This window comes from Culex quinquefasciatus, chromosome 1, assembly GCF_015732765.1.
Source record: "Culex quinquefasciatus strain JHB chromosome 1, VPISU_Cqui_1.0_pri_paternal, whole genome shotgun sequence".
NCBI lineage: Eukaryota > Metazoa > Arthropoda > Insecta > Diptera > Culicidae > Culex > Culex quinquefasciatus.
Genome location: NC_051861.1, coordinates 47,123,291 through 47,143,629, shown reverse-complemented (window position 1 = coordinate 47,143,629; position 20,339 = coordinate 47,123,291). Strand labels below are relative to the sequence as shown.

Genomic DNA, 20,339 nt, shown 5'->3' with positions numbered 1-20,339 from the left:
GTTTAGAAAAACATGTTCTACCAACTTGATACTACAACGAGGCACGTGTACACGCGAATATGCCATGTCTTTGAAGTGAAACTAAAACGCAGAAATATGACATAGTTTTCCGTATCCCAGCAGAGACTGCCTCCATGACGTGAATCACATGTTTCGCATATATATGTTGTGTACATATTTCTATCCCATCCGTTGAGGACGTATCGTGTCGTGGCATGCAATAAAGTGTGCCCCTGCGAGGACCATCCCGGCGGGGACCAACCAAGAGCAAACAAAGCCCCACCGCAGCCCGGTTGGTGATAATATGCGCTAGTCTCTGTTTGAATTCCACGTGTTATTTGCCTTGGCCTGAACACACTCCAAAAGGCCCGGCCCGCACGATCTGGCCGGCAAACGGACGACGGACATGCTAACTGGGTTATCTTTTTATACCCCTATTAGTGAATCAAATGGAGCGTAATGCCAGCCCGTTTTAGCGCCCTGGCCATCGGAAGAATGAAACGAGGTCGATTGATTGTAAAGCAAATTGAACGTACGTGCTTGTCGGCAAATCTTAACACAACACGCGGTGTTTGAAAACATATTTCGAAACGAACTTGTTCGTCATATGATTTTATCGATTGTAGGTTCCAAGTATAATTTTCTGCAAAAAGCTATAAAACTATCCATATCTCAAATAAAAAGACAGACTAACTTCTTGTCATAAAATAGCTTACAGAAACAAACTTCATACAGAAACTTTATAGTTCTGCGCCTTTTAATCAAAAGAAGTACAACTTTGCATAGCTCGTTTAATTATTTGAAGCTCGCGATACTCTTGCAAACTTGTTCGTGGGCTGCCAAAGTTTCCTCTCTTGTGGAATCATTTCTTTTTTTCTGGAAAAGCAACGTTTTTATTGCACAACGGCGAAACAAGCCTTCGAAAAACTTGCCAAACTGTAGTATAAAAGTTAAACAAATAGAACGTGTTCAAAGTTTGAATAATTACAGCACGTTCTTCGGCCTTTCTCCTTGTTCTCGTCTAGATGCCGGGGGAGAACAAATTCTAGTGAGGAACATTCATTAGGCAACCGGCAGAAGCCGACTTATTCTTGAAAAACTGAAGATTGTTTCACTCTAATTGAACTTTAGAAATGAGCAAAGAACTTTCAAAGTTTTTGCGAAAACAAAAAAAAAGCGACGGTGAAGCATGTTATTTTCTTTCCATAACACAGTGATTGTGCAAGATTGTTTAAGGGGTTACATACATGTAATTCGGCAAACATGTCAGTGGTTGGTATGAGCATACATTTAAACTTTTTTTAAATCTATTTTCAGGGCATTAAAATATACATGTTTATCTATTACCAAAACAAGTTTGAAGACATTTGGTTGAATCATTGCCGAGATATTGCTATTTGAAGTTAGCTGTTTCTAAAAACGGGTGCCACGATATCTCAACACTGTTTTGACCAAATCGGCTCAAAATTTCAGAGTTCGGAAACTCACTCACGGGTTACTCAACCATGAGGAAATACTTAGTTACCTGCGAGTAAATTACTCATCACTCTCGGTGAGTGTGAGGGCCTTCCTCATTTACTCACAAAGAGGGCTTTGAGCGCTCATGAGGGCTATTTTAGAAAACAAATTTCGAGATGTCAAACTGTACATCGGTAATTTTCTTGTTCACTTAACAGCGAAAAAGTAGTCCTGATGGTAAAGGCACAGTGCTATCAATTGGAAGTTTTTTTTATCACAGTGGTTCAAATCTTGATTTTATTCTTTTTTTTTTCAGCTAGTTTATTTTTTTTAATCACAAAGTTTGTTGTCAGCTTCCAGCTGTCCTACCGACGGATTGGTCGGAGGTTGTTTAGACGGGGGATGCCTCTGCGGGTGGATTTTAACAGCTCTACCAGCAGTGGATGGCCGTAATGCTGAGGTAAGTGGCCACTCCCGGTCGTCGACAGTTGTACAAATGTGTTTTGGTTAAGAATCGGGACATGCCAGAGAAGTTGCAGTAGCCACCGGTGGCTTTGGCTTGGAGGTTCACTGAAAACTAAAAAAAGGCCGATCCAGTGCTTTGGACAGCTTTAAGCTAAGGCCACCGGCGGCCGCTGAGGCTCCATTAGCGTATCCTGGTTCTTAGGCAAGACATATTGGTAGAACTGTCAGCGACCGAGAGTGGCCACAGTGGCACAGCTGTCGAAGGGAGTGACCATTACCCACAGCAACAAGGCCATCTTCTTTTGGTATGGCTGCCAACATCCACCTGCAGAAGCTGCTCTCGTCTGTGGCCTCCGATTTATCCTGCGGTAGGTCAATCCACAACGAATTCGACCGGTCACCAATCTTAAAATAATGAAAATAATTGCCTATCCGCTGGACTTTGACAATCAAAGGTTTCTTTTGAAGCAAAAAAAAAAATACCAGACAGTCAAATAAAACATTGATACCACATTAATACCAACACATAACCTTTATTTATAGACATTGACGCTACCTCGAATGTATAAACGATTGATACAGACACTTGATTTTGGATTGATGTGGTCATTGATTTTGTAAATAACAAATTGTTGGAAACGGCCTACTCACACCCTCATTTTACTCAAATATGAGTAAATTTACTTAGCCCTCACACTCACGGTGAGTATCGAGAGTGTTTACTGTGAGGAAGCCTACTCATTTGTGAGTGTGAGTGGTTTTCCGAACTCTGCAAAATTTTAATGAAGACTCGCTAAACTGAATTTTCAAAAAGTTTATTTGAAAAAAAGATAAAAATATTTTTAATGTTTTTCATATAAAAATTGACAGTTTTTGATTTTTGTATTTTTTTAAAAAGCAAAATGTCAAAATCGGGCTTCGTCATGCACACAAGATATTTCTTGAGCGTCTTCACTCCAAATTTCAGCCAATTTGGTCCACCCTATATCGAGATATCGTGGCACCCGTAGGGGAAGGTGGGGCAAGACGACCATATGGGGCAAGAGGAACAATCGCTCGTACGGTCGTAATTCCTACAATTTTGATTATTTCCAGTATGAGGAATTGTTGCAAGCAATGCAATTAGCTAATTCTATAACCACATAACCGCCAAAACGACTAAAACGCCACGAGGCATAAGATTTAATGAAGTTTTTTTCAAAACCTTTGTTTTCTTATAATATTTGGAAAGTGCAAAATAAGGCTTAGGGTTCGTTGTAAGGCTCATTTTATCAAAATGCTATTTTTCCTAGATCAGTAGTGTCCCTACCAATGACTTGTACCTGTTATAAAGTATGATTTAACTTTTGGTTATTTTGGTAGAGAGCTTTTAAAAAGTCTTGCCCAGATGGGGCAAGTGTACCATATGGATTTTTAGTATGGAAAAAATTACGAATTCCTGCAGCAACATATTTTATAGGGAAATAAATACATTAAAGTATTTAAAAACTGATTAACAATTGTTAAAAAAAAATCCGTACAAAATATAGTGATATTATGAAATTTTACTATGTATCATCTCAGTAATAATTTGTTTTTGTAAAAACGACTAAATTAGTACCAAAATATTATTATTTTATCTAAAAATGGAAGAAACGTTTCAAATACATTCTAATCTGATGTATCTAAGTGATACCAGTTCAATTGTTAGCAAATTAACATGTTGTCTCATGCATTGATCCTCTTGCCCCAACAGGTTGTTCGTCTTGCCCCACTAGTTGAGTAGAACGTACGTAAAATCAAAAATTTTAAAATCATTTTTTTACATTGAAAAACAGGATTTTTTAAAAACTTGTTCTATCAAAGTCTTAGTCAAGACCTGGAATAAGATGATTATATAAAATCCGACAGATTTTTTAACGTTTCCAATGGGTTGAACGAGCATTTCCTTAGCTTGTTACACTTGCCCCACTTTCCCCTAAATCAACTCGGTGTTTAGATAAAAACGTTCACAAAGTTTGACAGCTCGCTTTGCGCATGGCAAAATTTTGAACTTAAATCGTCTCTAACTCAGTTCAGTTACGAAATATCTTCATGAAACTTTCAGAAGTGATTGAAAATCATCTTTTTAGTGGATTAATTGAATTTTCTGTAATACCAAATTTTGTGATTTACTACATGTATGTAACCCCTTAAATAATCAAAAAATGTAATCGTTTTAGGCCACCGTAATTTATTTTTGTAAATTCATGCCCATTTAAAAAATTTTATACTTTTTTAAAGCGGGATATATTAATAAAAGCATGCATCAGATTAGAGTAAAACAATCCCAAACGATTTACGGATGAATATAATGAACTTAAAAAAACGTTAATTTATATATATGTAGTGTTAATTCGGCCATTGTTCAACAAATCATGGAAAATCGATAATTGAACATAATGATTTGATTCATATGAAAGCTTTATAGAAAAGCCATATATTTTTACGTTTTATATCAAGTTTTTAAAGAAAAACATTGACCCTTGAAATCCACAAATTCGGATCACTTTTTTCTTACGATGTAAACAAACTTTTTTTGCTCTCCAGGAGTAGTTATTTTAAAAAAAATAATGACTTCCCACTCTGAAACCAATAAAACTCATGCTTAGTAATGTTTTATGAATGGTCTGATAACTTTTTCGTGAAAATATGAGTTTTTTTTAGGTTTTTCACAATTGTGGGAGGCACCATAACATCCCACAATCATGGAACAGGCAATTTGGAGACAGTATTTTGCTGCTCTGGATGAAATAGTCTTGAAAGGCAGGGTTTTGTTTGAAAAGTACTACTTTTACTAGTGAAATAGCAAGAGAATGTCCCAATAAAGGTCCTTAAAATAGTAGAGTCGACAGAAAAATTTCCTTTTTTATCCTATTGACAAATTATTACAAAATTGTTCCGAATTTGTGGGTGTTCCGAATATGTGGGATGACTGTACAATGTACAGTGTACATCTAATGAAGCAAAAAAGATACTCGCCCAACGTGGGGCTCGAACCCACGACCCTGAGATTAAGAGTCTCATGCTCTACCGACTGAGCTAGCCGGGCACTTGTATTCAGTAATTTAGTTCTGTGCTTCCCGACACGTGCAGCTCAAATCGTTGGTTGCGCTCCTTTTGTTCCTCTTCCTTCCACCCTCCTTCCGAATCGATCATTTCCAAACGACGATCACTCAGCTGCGCGGCAAGTCTAAAGGCAAATCTCAGCAAGCCGTTTGGCAGTGGCAAGGGATGCCATCGCTTGATGAGTCGCTGTAAAAAAAGGAGGGTTAGGAAAGTTCTTTTTTCGCGCGCATCACTGTGACGATAAACGGCAACTTGGATTACGCATTTAGAGGAACACGTGGTGTGGCAGGGTGGAAGTCAATGACGTGTAGAAGTTCCACTTGGGTTCACGTGTTCAATCAATTTCTTTCTTCTGCTTTCTCTCAATCACTCAATCCGAACAGTAAATAATTGAATTCCAATCTAATCTTATTATCGCAGGTTCGTTCCTTTTCTTTCTTTCCACCTCCTACCGAGCAGTAACAGCCCAAGGACGTCCCAAGATGTGGTGGAGATTCATTTCCGAAATTACCAACGAGTACAAAATCCTCCGGGGAATGATCTCGTACTCTGCCCTGTGGCCGCTTGGTTGCATTCTTCAGCAGACTTTTGAGGGAAAACGTTGGCACAATTACGACTGGCAGCGATGCTTGAGGTGAGCCAAATGTTGCTGAGTTGTTAAGGAAGCCAAGTATAATAAGACACATGCAATCATATGATATAGACGTGAATTAGCAAAAAAAAATGCATCAATTTTAATCAGATCTTTCTCATCATTTCCAACAGATACAGCCTGTACGGCACCTTCGTTTCCGCACCGATGCTGTACACGTGGATGCGGGTCGCCAACATCATGTGGCCCCGCACAGACTTCCGGTCGTCGCTGGCCAAGGCATTCACCGAGCAGGCCGCATACGATCCGTTCGCGATCGTGTTCTTCTTCTACGGCATGAGCATTCTGGAGCGCAAAAGCCAACACCAGGCCGCCGAAGAGGTGAGTTGTGGGTTTTAAGAGGGAAAGTCGTCTAGTTTGAGTAATGTTTTCACCTTAATTTCAGGCCCAGTCCAAATTTTGGGACACCTACAAGGTTGGCTTCTTCTACTGGCCATGCGTGCAAACGTTCAACTTTTCAATGGTGCCTCCCAAGAATCAGATTGTGGTAGCTGGATTCTTCAGCCTGATTTGGACGACCTTTTTGGCCTACGTGAAAACCATGGCCAAGGAGGAGGAACACCACCCGATGGCGCATCACGTGGCACATCACCCCCAGGAATGGAATGGCTCTAAGCAGTTGGTTTCAAAATAGTCAAGAGAATCGATTTTAGACAATCGTAGCTCACCAGTTTTGTGATAGAGTACTCTAAAAAGAGTATATTTATAGTATTGGATTAAATTATTTGCTACTTTTTAACAACCTTTTATTCGCTTCTGTCACAAATTGAAAATTACTCCCCAGTATCGTGTCCAGACTACGATAATTTGGCTTGCCCCACTCGTGCCGTCTCTAATGTCGGATTAAATTTCTTAATTACACTCGTTCACGAAATGCTCATTTTCTTTTATTGGCGGGAAGTTTTTTTTCTGCTCTACCCTTGAGCTCATAATAGTTCTTCGACGTAGAGGCAAACCCAGTCACCAAATGTCTGTCTGACTCGATTTGGCAAATTGAGAAAATTGTTCTCGCGTCTCATTCAACGTGGCTTTATCCAGGAGGGGGTTTTCGCTCGGGTCCTGTGAACAGCCGTCCACAACCATTCTGGTTGCGTTTTATGGGTGACCATTTTTAAGCAAATTTCTCGTGTTACGGCATTAGCATAAGGTTGACCTGTGCACTCGATCGGAAAGGGTGGCTACTTAACGAGAGAACTTGATAAAACAAACCCAGAAGCCAGATCTGATACCTAAGGATACGCAACAGAGAATTATTTGACGATGCTGAAATTATCAAAAACCATGACTTAGGTGGCCACCCTGTTCTAAGCCCATTAAATGTGGACGAAAAACTTTAGATTGGTCGTTATCCGTCGAGGTATTATCATTCTAGAGACTTTCGTTTGTTTTTTTTTTCTATACTAATACAGTCAAACCTCTTTTTACGCGAATTTTGGTTCTCGCGTAAAAAAAAATCGCGTAAAAAAAGTTCGCGTTATTTTGAATTTTTCGCGTAAAAAAAGTTCGCGCTATTTTGAATTGCTCGCGCAAAAAGAGTTTTCAGAATTTTTTAGTTTTATAAAGTATTATATTTTTTAATAATAATAATGTAATTCCGGGTTATTCAAATAGCTACAGTGACCTGCGCTGTATATTCTACAGCATGTTGGGATGTTCTGGGTTATCCAAGAACTTCCGGAAGTAATGAACTGATTATCTACCTGTTCAACAAGGGTCTGTACCAGTGTATCCACCATCGTAATAATTGCAGGTAGCTTCCGTGACCTACGATGGTTACCTTGTGATCTGTTAGAATGTACTAGGTCATCCAAGAACTCCCGGAAGTTATGGCCTGTATATATACCTGATCAACGGGGATCTGTATGCCCATATTAACCATCGGTATAGCTTCAGATAGCTTCAGTGGACCACGATGGACATTCTGTGGCATGTTGGATTGTTTTGGGTCATCCAGGAACTCTCGGATGTCATGGCCAGGATATCTACCGGATCAACGTGGGTCTATATGGGTGAATTAACCATCGATATAGCTTCAGATAGCTTCAGTGGACCACGATGGACATCCTGCGGCATGTTCGATTGTTTTGGGTCATCCAGGAACTCCCGGAAGTCATGGCCAGGATATCTATCTGTTCAACGGGTGTTTGTACCGGTGTATCCACCATCGATATAGCATCAGGTAGCTTCAGTGAGGCACGATGGACTCTCTGCGATCTGTTAGAATGTACGAGGTCATCCAGGAACTCCCGGAAGTTATGGCCTGGATATCTACCTGATCAACGGGGGTCTGTATGGCTATATTAACCATCGGTATAGCTTCAGGTAGCTTCAGCGGACCACGATGAACACTCTGCGGCATGTTGGATTGTTTTGGGTCATCCAGGAACTCCCGGATGTCATGGCCTGGATATCTACCGGATCAACGGGGGTCTATATGGGTGAATAAACTATCGGTATAGCTTCAGATAGCTTCAGTGGACCACGATGGACATCCTGTGGCATGTTGGATTGTTTTGGGTCATCCAAGAACTCCCGGAAGTTATGGCCTGGATATCTGCTGGATCAACGGGGGTCTATATGGGTGAATTAACCATCGGTTTAACTTCAGATAGCTTCAGCGGACCACGATGGACACTCTGCGGCATGTTGGATTGTTTTGGGTCATCCAGGAACTCCCGGATGTCATGGCCTGGATATCTACCGGATCAACGGGGGTCTATATGGGTGAATTAACCATCGGTATAGCTTCAGGTAGCTTCAGTGAGCCACGATGGACTCTCTGCGATCTGTTAGAATGTACGAGGTCATCCAAAAACTCCCGGAATCATGGCCTGGATATCTACCTGTTCAACGGGGGTGTGTATGGCCATATTAACCAGCGGTATAGCTTCAGGTAGCTTCAGTCGACCACGGTGGACACTCTGTGGCTTGTTGGATTGTTTTGGGTCATCCAGGAACTCTCGGAAGTCATGGCCTGGATATCTACCTGATCAACGCATAAATGTCCCATTAGAACTAGCATTCGTATTTGAGGACGAGTTCCTGGATGTCTCTACACAATCTAACATGTCACAAATTGTCCATCGTGGGCCACTTAAGGTACCTGAAGCTATACCGATGGTTAATTCACCCATATAGACCCCGTTGATCCGGTAGATATCCAGGCCATGACATCCGGGAGTTCCTGGATGACCCAAAACAATCCAACATGCCGCAGAGTGTCCATCGTGGTCCGCTGAAGCTATCTGAAGCTAAACCGATGGTTAATTCACCCATATAGACCCCCGTTGATCCAGCAGATATCCAGGCCATAACTTCCGGGAGTTCTTGGATGACCCAAAACAATCCAACATGCCACAGGATGTCCATCGTGGTCCACTGAAGCTATCTGAAGCTATACCGATAGTATATTCACCCATATAGACCCCCGTTGATCCGGTAGATATCGAGGCCATGACATCCGGGAGTTCCTGGATGACCCAAAATAATCCAACATGCCGCAGAGTGTTCATCGTGGTCCGCTGAAGCTACCTGAAGCTATACCGATGGTTAATATAGCCATACAAACCCCTGTTGATCAGGTAGATATCCAGGCCATGACTTCCGGGAGTTCCTGGATGACCCAAAACAATCCAACATGCCGCAGAGTGTTCATCGTGGTCCGCTGAAGCTACCTGAAGCTATACCGATGGTTAATATAGCCATACAGACCCCCGTTGATCAGGTAGATATCCAGGCCATGACATCTGGGAGTTCCTGGATGACCTCGTACATTCTAACAGATCGCAGAGAGTCCATCGTGGTCCGCTGAAGCTACCTGAAGCTATACCGATGGTTAATATAGCCATACAGACCCCCGTTGATCAGGTAGATATCCAGGCCATGACATCTGGGAGTTCCTGGACAACCTCGTACATTCTAACAGATTGCAGAGAGTCCATCGTGGTCCGCTGAAGCTACCTGAAGCTATACCGATAGTTAATATAGCCATATAGACTCCCGTTGATCAGGTAGATATCCAGGTCATGACTTCCGGGAGTTTCTGAATGACCTCGTACATTCTAACAGATCGCAGAGAGTCCATCGTGGTCCGCTGAAGCTACCTGAAGCTATACCGATGGTTAATATAGCCATATAGACTCCCGTTGATCCGGTAGATATCCAGGTCATGACTTCCGGGAGTTCCTGAATGACCTCGTACATTCTAACAGATCGCAGAGAGTCCATTGTGGTCCGCTGAAGCTACCTGAAGCTATACCGATGGTTAATATAGCCATACAGACCCCCGTTGATTAGGTAGATATCCAGGCCATGACTTCCGGAAGTTCCTGGATAACCTCGTACATTCTAACAGATCGCAGAGAGTCCATCGTGGCTCACTGAAGCTACTTGAAGCTATATCGATGGTGGATACACCGGTACAAACACCCGTTGAACAGATAGATATTCTATTCGTGACTTCCGGATGTTCTTAGTTGTCCAGAACATCCCAATATGATGTAGAGTATACCGAAGCTACTGATGGTAAAAACCTTGATTGTGGTCCCCGTTGAACAGGAAGATATGACCATAATGGTTAAGACTTCCGACAGTTTAGAATCGGACCGCGTTATTTTGAATTTTTCGCGTAAATTGAGTTCGCGTTATTTTGAATTCTTCGCGTAAATAAAACCGCGTAAAAAAAATTTCGCGTAAAAGGAGGTCGCGTAAAAAGAGGTTTGACTGTAGCAATTTTCCAGCTCTTCCACCAGCTTATATGCAATTACTTGAAGTTTAGCGGGAGGAATTATGGGCAAATTATGGACCATTAGAATGGACATTAGAGCCAATGATATAAAGTAACATCTCATGCTGGAAGCTTTTCAGTTGAAAAAAGTTTCTTCAAATCAGCAGAGCATCAAGCGATGGAAAATTCCAATCGCTTTGTGATATTTGGATTGATTTTTCTGCTGATTGCCCACCTGGGAGCCACTCACACGGTAACTATCCTTAATTTTTGACTGCAACGAAACTTCAATAACTAAAATAACCCCCTCCAAAAGTTGCACCGGGAAAAGCGGCAAATGTACTCAAACAGCATGGTGGCCACTGGAATGATGCCGGGGGATGACGGTAGTGACCGGGCGATTCCTGGGCTCAGTGAAATTCAAACGGCTATCGAAGTGGCACAATTCCTGATCAGGGTCGGCCAGCAGGTGGTTCCAGTTATACTGGAGAATATTACGCCTGCGCCATGAGGTAGAATTTGGGAGTTGATTGAGGAATGGGGTTCGAGTTCGAAACGTATCAGGAAAACTTCAAGAAATATTGTCGACCTTAGTGAATGTATTTGTTATTAAATGAATGTAATTAACATAAAATGAATGTCGAATAAATAATTCTGAAAATCTGCATTTTTTTAAAAGTTTCAATAAACCAAATTTTCAGTTTTTGCTTTTTGGGTGTTTTTAATACCCCTGACTCAAGGCGGTTTCAAAAACACCCAAAAAGTAAAAACTGGAAATTTGCTTTAAAAAAAAAACTCCAGAAATGACAATTTTTCAATTAAGCACCTAGCTTGGAAAACCACTCGAATCCAACTTAAATTACCATGCGTCTCCAGCAAATATACTGAGAACTTATTTCTGTGGAGAAGCATAGTATTTTAAGATCGATTTATATACCCAATCCCATAAATTATTTAAAAAAAAAATCATATCTTTGAATCCTGTTGGGCCGGCTCAAAAATATTTTTAAGTTTATGTTTGAGTTTGTGAACTCGCAATAAAAAATCGAAGATTTTCAGCAAAATTGCTAAAAATATTAAATGGTTTTTAAATAAATTTCTGAGGAAGTTATGGATAATATATTTATTTATTCTAAAAATCTTTTGTTTAATTGATTTGCCATAATATTTCAAAAAGATATTAAAGCTTGTGTAAGTTTGTATGTACAATAGGGTGCTCCAAATCTAGTCTTCATCGGGGCTACCCCCTGGAATCAAAGATTGGCCCATCACTAGTAGACTGAATTCCAAATTTGAGCTCATTCTGACCACGGGAAACCCTCCCTCTAATTGCTTGAAGTTCGTACGGGTAAAATCTCAAAATGTACAAATTTAATGAAGGTTTTACACATGAGAAATGGTTAGAATTTGTTAAATGTTGCACCCTCTACAGGTAAAATACTGGAACAGTTGCTTTTCTCCATATATTTTGACGATTTTTCCCATATAAATTTCAAGCAATTAAAAAAAGGGGTTCCCGTGGACAGAATGAGCTCAAATTTGGAATTTAGCCTAGTGATGGGTCAATCTTTGATTCCAGGGAGTAGCCCATAGGAAGCCCGATTTTAGACCACCCTAGTATCCACGTGGTTTATGGACAGATTTTACCTTTTCGTTGGAAAACAGGAGCATTTTAGCGACTCAAATCAATACTTACTGCGCCATCTCTGAATGATCTCAAGTGTTAAGGCTAAAAATTGACTTGTCATGCGCCATCTACACGTCAACAATTGTACCCACAGCACCATCTTCAGTCATTTTGTTTTGGGTGGGTGTTGCTGTATCTTACCCCTCGTCTGCAAACAGGAATTGAATTTTGAAAAGGGGCTACGATTCAGTAAAACAATATTTATAAATTTAATTTTTGCTTTTAAAAATATGTGCAAAAAATTTGCAATTTTTTATTCCTGACTGATATTCAAAAAAGAAACATTAATCAATATTTTTCTTTTTTCCTTAGAAAATCACATATCACGATAGACCCTTTTACTTTGCTAGCACGACATTTGTTTTGATGTTTTGTTTGTTGACATACAACACAAACGTTCGATTAAGTTCGGTTCAGTCGCACATGATTTGGAATTTTTTATTCAATTTTAATCTCGTTGAAATTGTGTAAAAATAAATAATGACTCCAGCGGTAAACGAGCGGGTCTCACCGGCCAACGTGGAAACCTTCATCAACGACTGCCTCCGGGAAGACCTGCGAACCTACGAGCAGCAGCTGTGCCGCGTCAACGCCGAAATCATGGAATACGTCCAGCTCAAGAACATGGTCGAAAACATCCAAGACAACGCCGTGGATGGCTTCAAGACGCAGGTCAACATCGGTGGAAATTTTTTCATGAAGGCCAAAGCGGACCACGTCGACCGGATCCTGGTGGACATCGGTTTGAAGCATTTTCTAGAGTTTACCCTGGAGGAGGCGCTCAAATTTGTGGACATGAAGGTAAAAGTACTGACCAAGCAGGCAGACGTGATCCGGGACAAGAGCGTTGAGACGAGAGCCAACATCAAGCTGGCTTTGCTGGTGATCGGGGACCAGACAAGTCTGCACGCGGGGACGGAACGGTGAGGGGGGAATGTGTTCGGGTTTTAAATCTAAGCACAACTGCCAATGTGATAAACACAATATTATTGAAAATTTCCTTTATTTTCTTATTTTTTGATTATCACACTGCCCGTTTGACTAAACAATTTGCAAGAGATCAAAAATTCTGGAACGCCGGGGCAGATCTAACAGATCTAATTATTTTGCAAGATCTGAGTTAAATAGTTGAACTTTCGTTACGATAACAGATAAAGTTTCTTTATATTTCAATCAATTCAACCAATTTTTCAGGGGTCAAAACGATTTTTTTCATCCGAAAATACAGGCCATTTTTGAAGATTTGCTGTTTCTTGGTGAGAGCTTTCCATCATTATTGAATATTTCTGGAGTTTTTTTTTTTTTTTGAAAAGGTCCAATAAACCAAATTTCCAGTTTTTGCTTTTTGGGTGTTTTTGAAACCGCCTTGAGCCAGGGGTATTAAAAAACACACAAAAAACAAAAAGTGAAAATTTGGTTTATTGGACCTTTTCAAAAAAAAAAAAAACTCCAGATTTGACCATATTCACCTTTATTATAATACAATAGTTGTTCGGTAACTGGGCGTTGTTTAACTGGGCTGCTTTTCAACTGGGCGCTCGATTACTGGGCCGTAGCCCAGTTAAAAAGCAGACAAACGTCAAAAAACCAAAACAAACCAAAATGACCGAGGGGTTAATGGATGCAAAAATCATATGCAATAAATAAAAAAAACTTTTTTCAAACTTTTCTTTAATTTCAAGTTACAATTGGGTACTAAAGCCCTATGTAAATTTTTATGTAAAACGTTAAAAAACACGATTAAAAACCATTTCTGACCACTTTTTTTTCATTTTAATGCAATTTTTTTTTTTTTTGACAAGACGACATTTTTTCGATGGATTAACTATGGTCCCCTTGGAACGAGCTGTCAAGTAGGAGCTTTTCTGTCAAGAAGGACCGCGAGGTTAATTTTTCAAAATTGATTTAAAAATCCATTTTAAACTCTTTGTGGTCGTACAAAGGGTCATTGTACTCAGAAAAATAAGCTTTATCGCTGTAAACAATAATATCAGCAATCTAAGCTTCATTTTAGGACCCAATTGAAGAAAAATGAAAAGTAAGCATTGTAAATAAATTTGAGTAATTTTTATTTTTATATTTCAATTGGAAAATATTATGAAACGGTGATCCCCTCATTATTTTTTGTTCAGCCCAGTTAACGAGCAACATTCGGTGACTGGGCTACGTTCTCAGCCCAGTTACCGAACAAGTACTGTATTATAAATTAAATTAACCTTCCTACCCAATTCCCCACTTTCCCATTCCCCAATACTGATTTCTCCAACCTCAATTTTCCCTTTTTCCACTTCTCCCTTCAAATATAATAATTTGCCAATTTACACTAACACACCACACCTAACTGATTCAGAGCGTTTGGTACGGTGTGTCCACGCATCCTTCCTCCCCTGGTGATTCTGTGAAATGTGATCCGTTCACAGAATCTGTCTCTGCGGTTAACGCAACCCAGTAGGCCTGGCCGCTTAAATTTTTGCTATGCATTATCGGGGCAACTCAGATGTACTGCAATTATTAATATTGACAAGAAAGGACTTGGGGCGTAATCAAACCGCAAGTTCTTCCAGGATGCTGTATTCGGACTGGCTGCGTTTGTGTTCGATTAGATTATATTAGATATGTATGAACAAAACATACTGCCGCCAAGTTATATTTCTTTTAAAAAGTGGAAAACAGTACGACAGTACGGTCGACGCATCTGTTTGTTGGAGGTGAACAAGAATCATCCAAATCGGTTGAGTTTTCGCCGAGAACCAACCGGTCGAAGTTGCATTTCCAACTTTTTTGGATCAAATTCAAAAATACGGATTTTGGAGATTTGAATTTTATTGACAAAAGTAAATTAAAAAATCACAACTGCCACTGAATCCGCTTTGTAAATGCCGGCCCCGATACTCCTCAAGGGTGTTCCCCTCAGGAACAGGGAAAGATTTACTTTACTATTTTTTTAATAGTCCTCATCAATACCTTCAACTTTGCCGAAGACACCAAATCAAGCAAAACATTCCTTGAAAATTTATAGATTTTCGAATATTTACGTGAATGAACAGCTGCCAAAATTGTATGGAGATTTGTATGGGTGAACCAATGACACAAAATGGCTTCTTTTTTGATAAGGAAGACTTCCACAAAGTTTGAGCAAAAAAAAACAAAAAAAAGTGTTCCGAATATGTGGGATGACTGTACCCTGGTTACTGTTCATACTACAAATTACTCGTATCCATGGGATCGGGAGATGAGGGGTTATTTTGCAGATATGGTTTATCCAAATTCGGCGCGATACAATCGATGAACTGTATGACCGGTATGACCTTCTTAAGATGGGTGCGGTGCCATACATCGCACGGCGTAAAGACTGATCTACATCGGGAAACTGCTGCGATCCTGCGCTGCAGAAGTGAAAAATTTTCGTTCTAAATATACAATGAGCTGCGTTGGTTGCTGTGATTCCCCATTTGGAACTGTCAACGCAGAAATCCTGCGAAAAGTTTCATGTATTTCAAAATTTAGAACTTGCGAACTGCGTCCTGCGTTTTTTGTTCAGAATCGCAGCACCGCAACATTATCATTGTAAAAGATCAGATTGATTTGCATGTGATCAAAGCTTGCGGTTACTTGAAATTAAACAAGAGTATGAAAAAAGTTTTTTTATTTATTGAATATGATTTTTGCATCCATTAACCCCTCGGTCACCAACAGTTTATAGGACCTTTAAAAAAAACTCTAGATTTGTTAATTCAAATGTTCAAAAGTCCAAAAGCCTTTGGATCTTTTAATGGATTAATATATTTAGTAAGGAATGTCTAAAAGAACAATTCTAGAGTGTTTTTTTTAAAAGGTCCTATTAACATATGAAAGAAAAAAAATAAAAAATAAATTATCATGTTTGAATTGAGAAAAACCCGGAAAACTCTCCCTTTTTAAATCAAACTCACAGTTAAATTAAAATGTCTAATTAACAAAAGCTTTGACAAAAGCTTGCCAAATCAAAAAAGCAATTCAATGTTCAAAAATTGTTAAAATTCCATACAAATCCGTATTATGCGTGAAATTCCCTACAAAAATTCCGGCCTTTTAAAAATCCGCGAAGAGGGTCGAAAATCCGTATGGTAAGGAAAAAATCCGTACAGTTGGTAGCCTTACTTATAACTAATACTGACAAAAAAAAATCAATAACTAATTCTATTTATAAACTAATAAAAGTATCTAAATGCAAAATGTTTTAGATCCCATAAAAATATATTATTTTATGAAATATATTTAACTCAACTATTTGTTACTTTCTGTAACTGTGTTGCTTTTCATTATTATTTTTTGAACATTTTTTTACGATATTTTTACAAAGGAAATTCATGAAATTAATCTATTTTTTCCATAATCTTAAATACACAAACCTTAACTACTTTAGGACATGTTTTTTGTTAAATCTGATATTTTCATTTTCCTTTTCGAAATTTAAAAACAATAGCCATATTGAAAAAAGTCAATTCCAGAAATCTTGAATTTTCTTCAAACTCAAACACCAAAAGGTTGATTCTTGTTTATAGTTCAAAAACAATAATATTTTTCTTCGTGTTCGAATTCATAAACAAAATTAAAGATTTTGGGAATGGATTATTTTTTTTTCTTTTTGACTAAAAAAATTAATAAAGATGAATCATATCGTTTTACTTTTTAGTTGATATTGGGATAAGAATTATGGATCGAATAAAAAAATATGTTGACTGTCCTGAACTCCTATGTGTAGAATTATGTTTAATAATAAAAAAAATATGCCAGCCAAAGAAAAACAATCATATTTCGCTAGCTCGAGGTTAGACCATATCACTCGGATCACTGGTCTTAAAATGTAGGAATGGTGAGTTAGAACCTTGGCTGAGAAAAAAAAGGTGCAGGTGGTTATGTTCTACATGACCAATATGACAAAGAACTTTGTACAAAACTCCTAAAAAATTATTCTATTACAATTTACAGTCGACTCTCTGGCTGTCGATCTTCTCGATATCAATAATTCTCCATCTATCAATGAATTCTTCAGTCCCTTCAATCTGCATACTTCAATTATCTTCATTCCTCGATATTTTCCCTTGCTTGAAGGATCTCTTCCTCGACGGTCCCTTGGATTCCGTTTGCTTTAAAAATCTCTTCCGGTTATCAATAATTTCAATTTCTCATGGCTTGCATAGACATTTTTATTGGCGAAACGAAGCTTTGAAGGTTGTTTGACATTAGTTTGTTTTTGTTTGATGGACGTTGCGATGATTCTCTCCCATAGCTGGGTATCAAGAAAAAAATATTTTCAATCGAGTCTTCATTTTGCATCGTTCTGTAATCTGATGATTCTCTTCCTCGACGGTCCCTTGGATATTGACAACCAGAGAGTCGACTGTATTTTTAAACCATTGCCTATTTATTTAATCCTGAATAATTTATTCTAATTAAATGTTTCCAATCTTTGGCACCTCTGTGGAAATAAATTGCCAAAACACGAAAATATTGCCAAAACAAGTATGGTTCGGAAAATGCCACGGAACCGGCCACTCTAGGTTATGGTCACCACAATCAAAATGGTTATTTTCATGTCCAGTATCAAAAACCATGAATTTTGATACCCATATTGCCCCAAGTCGGATGGTTCGATTAATGTCCTCCCGGTAGAACCTTCCCTTGGACACTGGCCACTCCGGGTGTGGCCAATCCGGTCAAAATGGCCATTTTAATTACCAGTTTCAAAAACCATGAATTTTGATACCCATATTGCCCCAAGTCGTATGGTTCGGTAAATGTCCCCCCGGAAGAACCTTCCCCAGGGCACTGGCCACTCCGGGTGTGGCCAATATTCTACCAATGTGGTCCCAACCCCATTGCCCCAAATCATTCTGGTTTTCCGGTGACCTTCCTAACAATCTTCATTAGAACAGAATTCCTCCCAATTTGGTGCACATACTGTGTCGTTCAATGTGTGCGTGTGTGTGAGCAATAAAATTACCACCGTGGATCCGTCTTTGACGAAACCTCGATAGGCACTGAAATTTTCTGAGGCTAAGTGCTAGCTTACATAGTTCGCATGAAATGTGGCAGCAGGCTTGCCACAAATACAGATTTTTCAGCACAGACCCGAAACACAAACGATTTTTTTTTACAGTTAAAATAAATTTGAGCAGTTTTTGTTAAATTAGCCAAAAAGATAAACATTGTTAGCATCTTTTGGCATGTTCAGTTTTTGGTAAGAATATTATTCTTTAAAGTTATACTCGATTGAGTGTTTGGTATGTGCCAAAAAAATCTGTATTTGTGGCAAGCCTGGGCAACAGTGGTGCCAAACTCTCGCGTGAGAGTTTTGTGAAAGCAGGAGAGGAAGCAACATTTGCTACGTGCTTTCAGCCAATCAGCAGCCGGGATTTTTCTTGCATTCATTTTTTATTTTCATCTTAACTTTTAAGTACTTTAACAAAGTTTTATCAACTTTGTGAGGTAGTCAACTTGTACTTTAAGACTTCCCCTTTCGTTTGGTGGGTAAAACATAAAGATTGTTTGAATGGGGGGGAAGATATAAGCATTTGAAAAACGACAGAAAATCGTTACACTTTCGCTTCGCGAAATTTTGGATTGACACCCGTAGACAGTGCCCTTAGGACAAAGTTCTTTGTCAAAAAATCAAGGCAAAAAGATATAAACTACCCAAGTAACCATCCAGCACTAAAACCAAATCATAAACCAGCAACATATTGGCACTCCAGTGCTAATCAACCATTAAACAGCACATGTTAATGCGAATCAGCATTTATGAAGCTGCACTATGGCTGATTAGGTGCCGCAGCTAGCAACACTGTCATGATATTACAATAAACTGGCAACACGATCACTATTTTGAGTGATGAATGAGTGAAAGAGAGAGAACACCGAGCAAAACAAACCGGTTCAGATTCTCGCTCACTCATCGGACGAAATAACCAGAGTAGCAGCAAAATGCTGGTTTAATTCTGTATAAAAACAACGTAAGTACGAAACGAGATTAAAACACCAAATTTTTATTAATAGAAAATTTATATATTTTTAGGAAATGAGAAAAGATCAAGCCGTTCGGCTCATCCCATAACATTGGTGCGATGGCGTTTTCAAGGCTGGTTCTCGAAAAAAATCACGTTACCCCAAAAACAACACCCACAAAGTGCACGGAATGAACGACCGTGCTAAACCCGTGAAATTTTGGTCCGCGGCCTGGCAGTTAACATAGTTTTAGTGTTGAATATTGTGTTTGTTAATAAATTGAAATTTTCTAACCAGAGAATCCGTATTTTGTTTGCATTTGAACCAAACATAAGACCTGACAATTAGGTTCAAGATTCTGTCTCTGGTTTTTGGAGTCAAATGATCATGCACAACAAACGTTTCCCGTATAGGCAGGAGGGTAAGGGCTCAGGAACCAACACCGACGACGACTTCTAACATATGGCATTAATTCTCAAGCAGTGCAACTTCGATCAAAAAAATCTCTCGGTCAGTTGTGTGTCGGTAATATAATATAGATGTAAACAAATCTAAAATAGAACGAAAGTGAGCGGGGAAGCAAAAGAAGAGAGAAGGAGAAATCATTTTTTTTTTTACATTTTTCGCAGTAGAGGCCAGCACTTAATCAGCCAAGTAAAGTCCAAACTCGGCTATTGCTCAGCACTGAAGTAGCTGTTAGTGCTGTTCTCAACGCTGATCAGCTCTTGCTCGCAGCTATAAATGCGCATTAAATGCTGAACAGTGACAAAACAATGTTTTGCGACGCTAATGTACATTGTCGGACATTGTTATTTTAGAAACTATAACTAGGTTTATATTGTACCCCCGGTGGTTGGTCACTTTTTCGTGGGTGTCAAACTAAAAAGTAACCACGTTCGTTTGACAACAGTTGGTGTCAAACCATCGGGGTTTGAGTGTACTTGTACTAAGCTTGCTGGTTCTCCTATCACATGCACAGAAGCATCGATATGAGAGTTTGAAGAAAAACATGTTCTCTGCACTTTTGAAATAAAAACGTTAAAAGATGGCATCTAAGTTTTTATAGCTTTAGCCGCCACCTAGTGTATTTTATTTCGATTTTTCTAATACCACAAATCGAATCACAACTAGATGTCGCTCTAATCAACAATTTATTCGAGCGACATCTGTTGCCCAATTCAATTCGTCAGTATATCTTAGCCAAGACACAATTGGGTGGGTGTAACATTCCGATGCCCCTTCCATGTTTAACGCCCACCCACCCAATCACGAACTGT

At 39.2% G+C, this 20,339-nt stretch overlaps 3 protein-coding genes, 1 long non-coding RNA gene and 1 other non-coding gene across 6 annotated transcripts in view; 4 read left to right on the top strand and 1 right to left on the bottom strand.

The window, feature by feature from the left end:
* Positions 1-6,401, top strand: part of LOC6035528 (mpv17-like protein) — a 308,056-nt gene extending 301,655 nt beyond the window's left edge. Inside the window, exons 1-4 of one of the 2 annotated variants that reach the window (XM_001845641.2) lie at positions 5,152-5,212; positions 5,431-5,644; positions 5,776-5,983; positions 6,048-6,401. In XM_001845641.2, coding sequence (XP_001845693.1) covers positions 5,493-5,644; positions 5,776-5,983; positions 6,048-6,296 — 609 coding nt within the window. In that variant the 5' untranslated portion in view covers positions 5,152-5,212; positions 5,431-5,492 and the 3' untranslated portion in view covers positions 6,297-6,401. Of the gene's footprint in view, positions 1-5,151; positions 5,213-5,430; positions 5,645-5,775; positions 5,984-6,047 lie in introns of those variants that run through there. The other variant, XM_038267025.1, reaches the window with a different exon arrangement.
* Positions 4,921-4,993, bottom strand: Trnak-cuu. The gene has a single exon. It is a non-coding gene; the product is annotated as a tRNA-Lys (tRNA).
* Positions 6,402-10,516: 4,115 nt separating the features above from the next.
* On the top strand, positions 10,517-11,022 carry LOC119771235. Its single transcript, XM_038267039.1, has 2 exons — positions 10,517-10,641; positions 10,705-11,022. Exons 1-2 carry the CDS (start codon positions 10,567-10,569, stop codon positions 10,897-10,899), a joined length of 270 nt encoding a protein of 89 aa, XP_038122967.1. The 5' UTR covers positions 10,517-10,566; the 3' UTR covers positions 10,900-11,022.
* Positions 11,023-12,434: 1,412 nt separating this feature from the next.
* LOC6035527 (protein UXT) lies at positions 12,435-13,065 on the top strand. Its single transcript, XM_001845640.2, has one exon. The coding sequence runs from the start codon at positions 12,556-12,558 to the stop codon at positions 13,000-13,002; it is 447 nt and encodes a 148-aa protein (XP_001845692.2). The 5' UTR covers positions 12,435-12,555; the 3' UTR covers positions 13,003-13,065.
* Positions 13,066-18,691: 5,626 nt separating this feature from the next.
* LOC119765205 lies at positions 18,692-19,360 on the top strand. Its single transcript, XR_005276567.1, has 2 exons — positions 18,692-19,070; positions 19,133-19,360. It is a non-coding gene; the product is annotated as an uncharacterized LOC119765205 (long non-coding RNA).
* Positions 19,361-20,339: the final 979 nt, after the last annotated feature.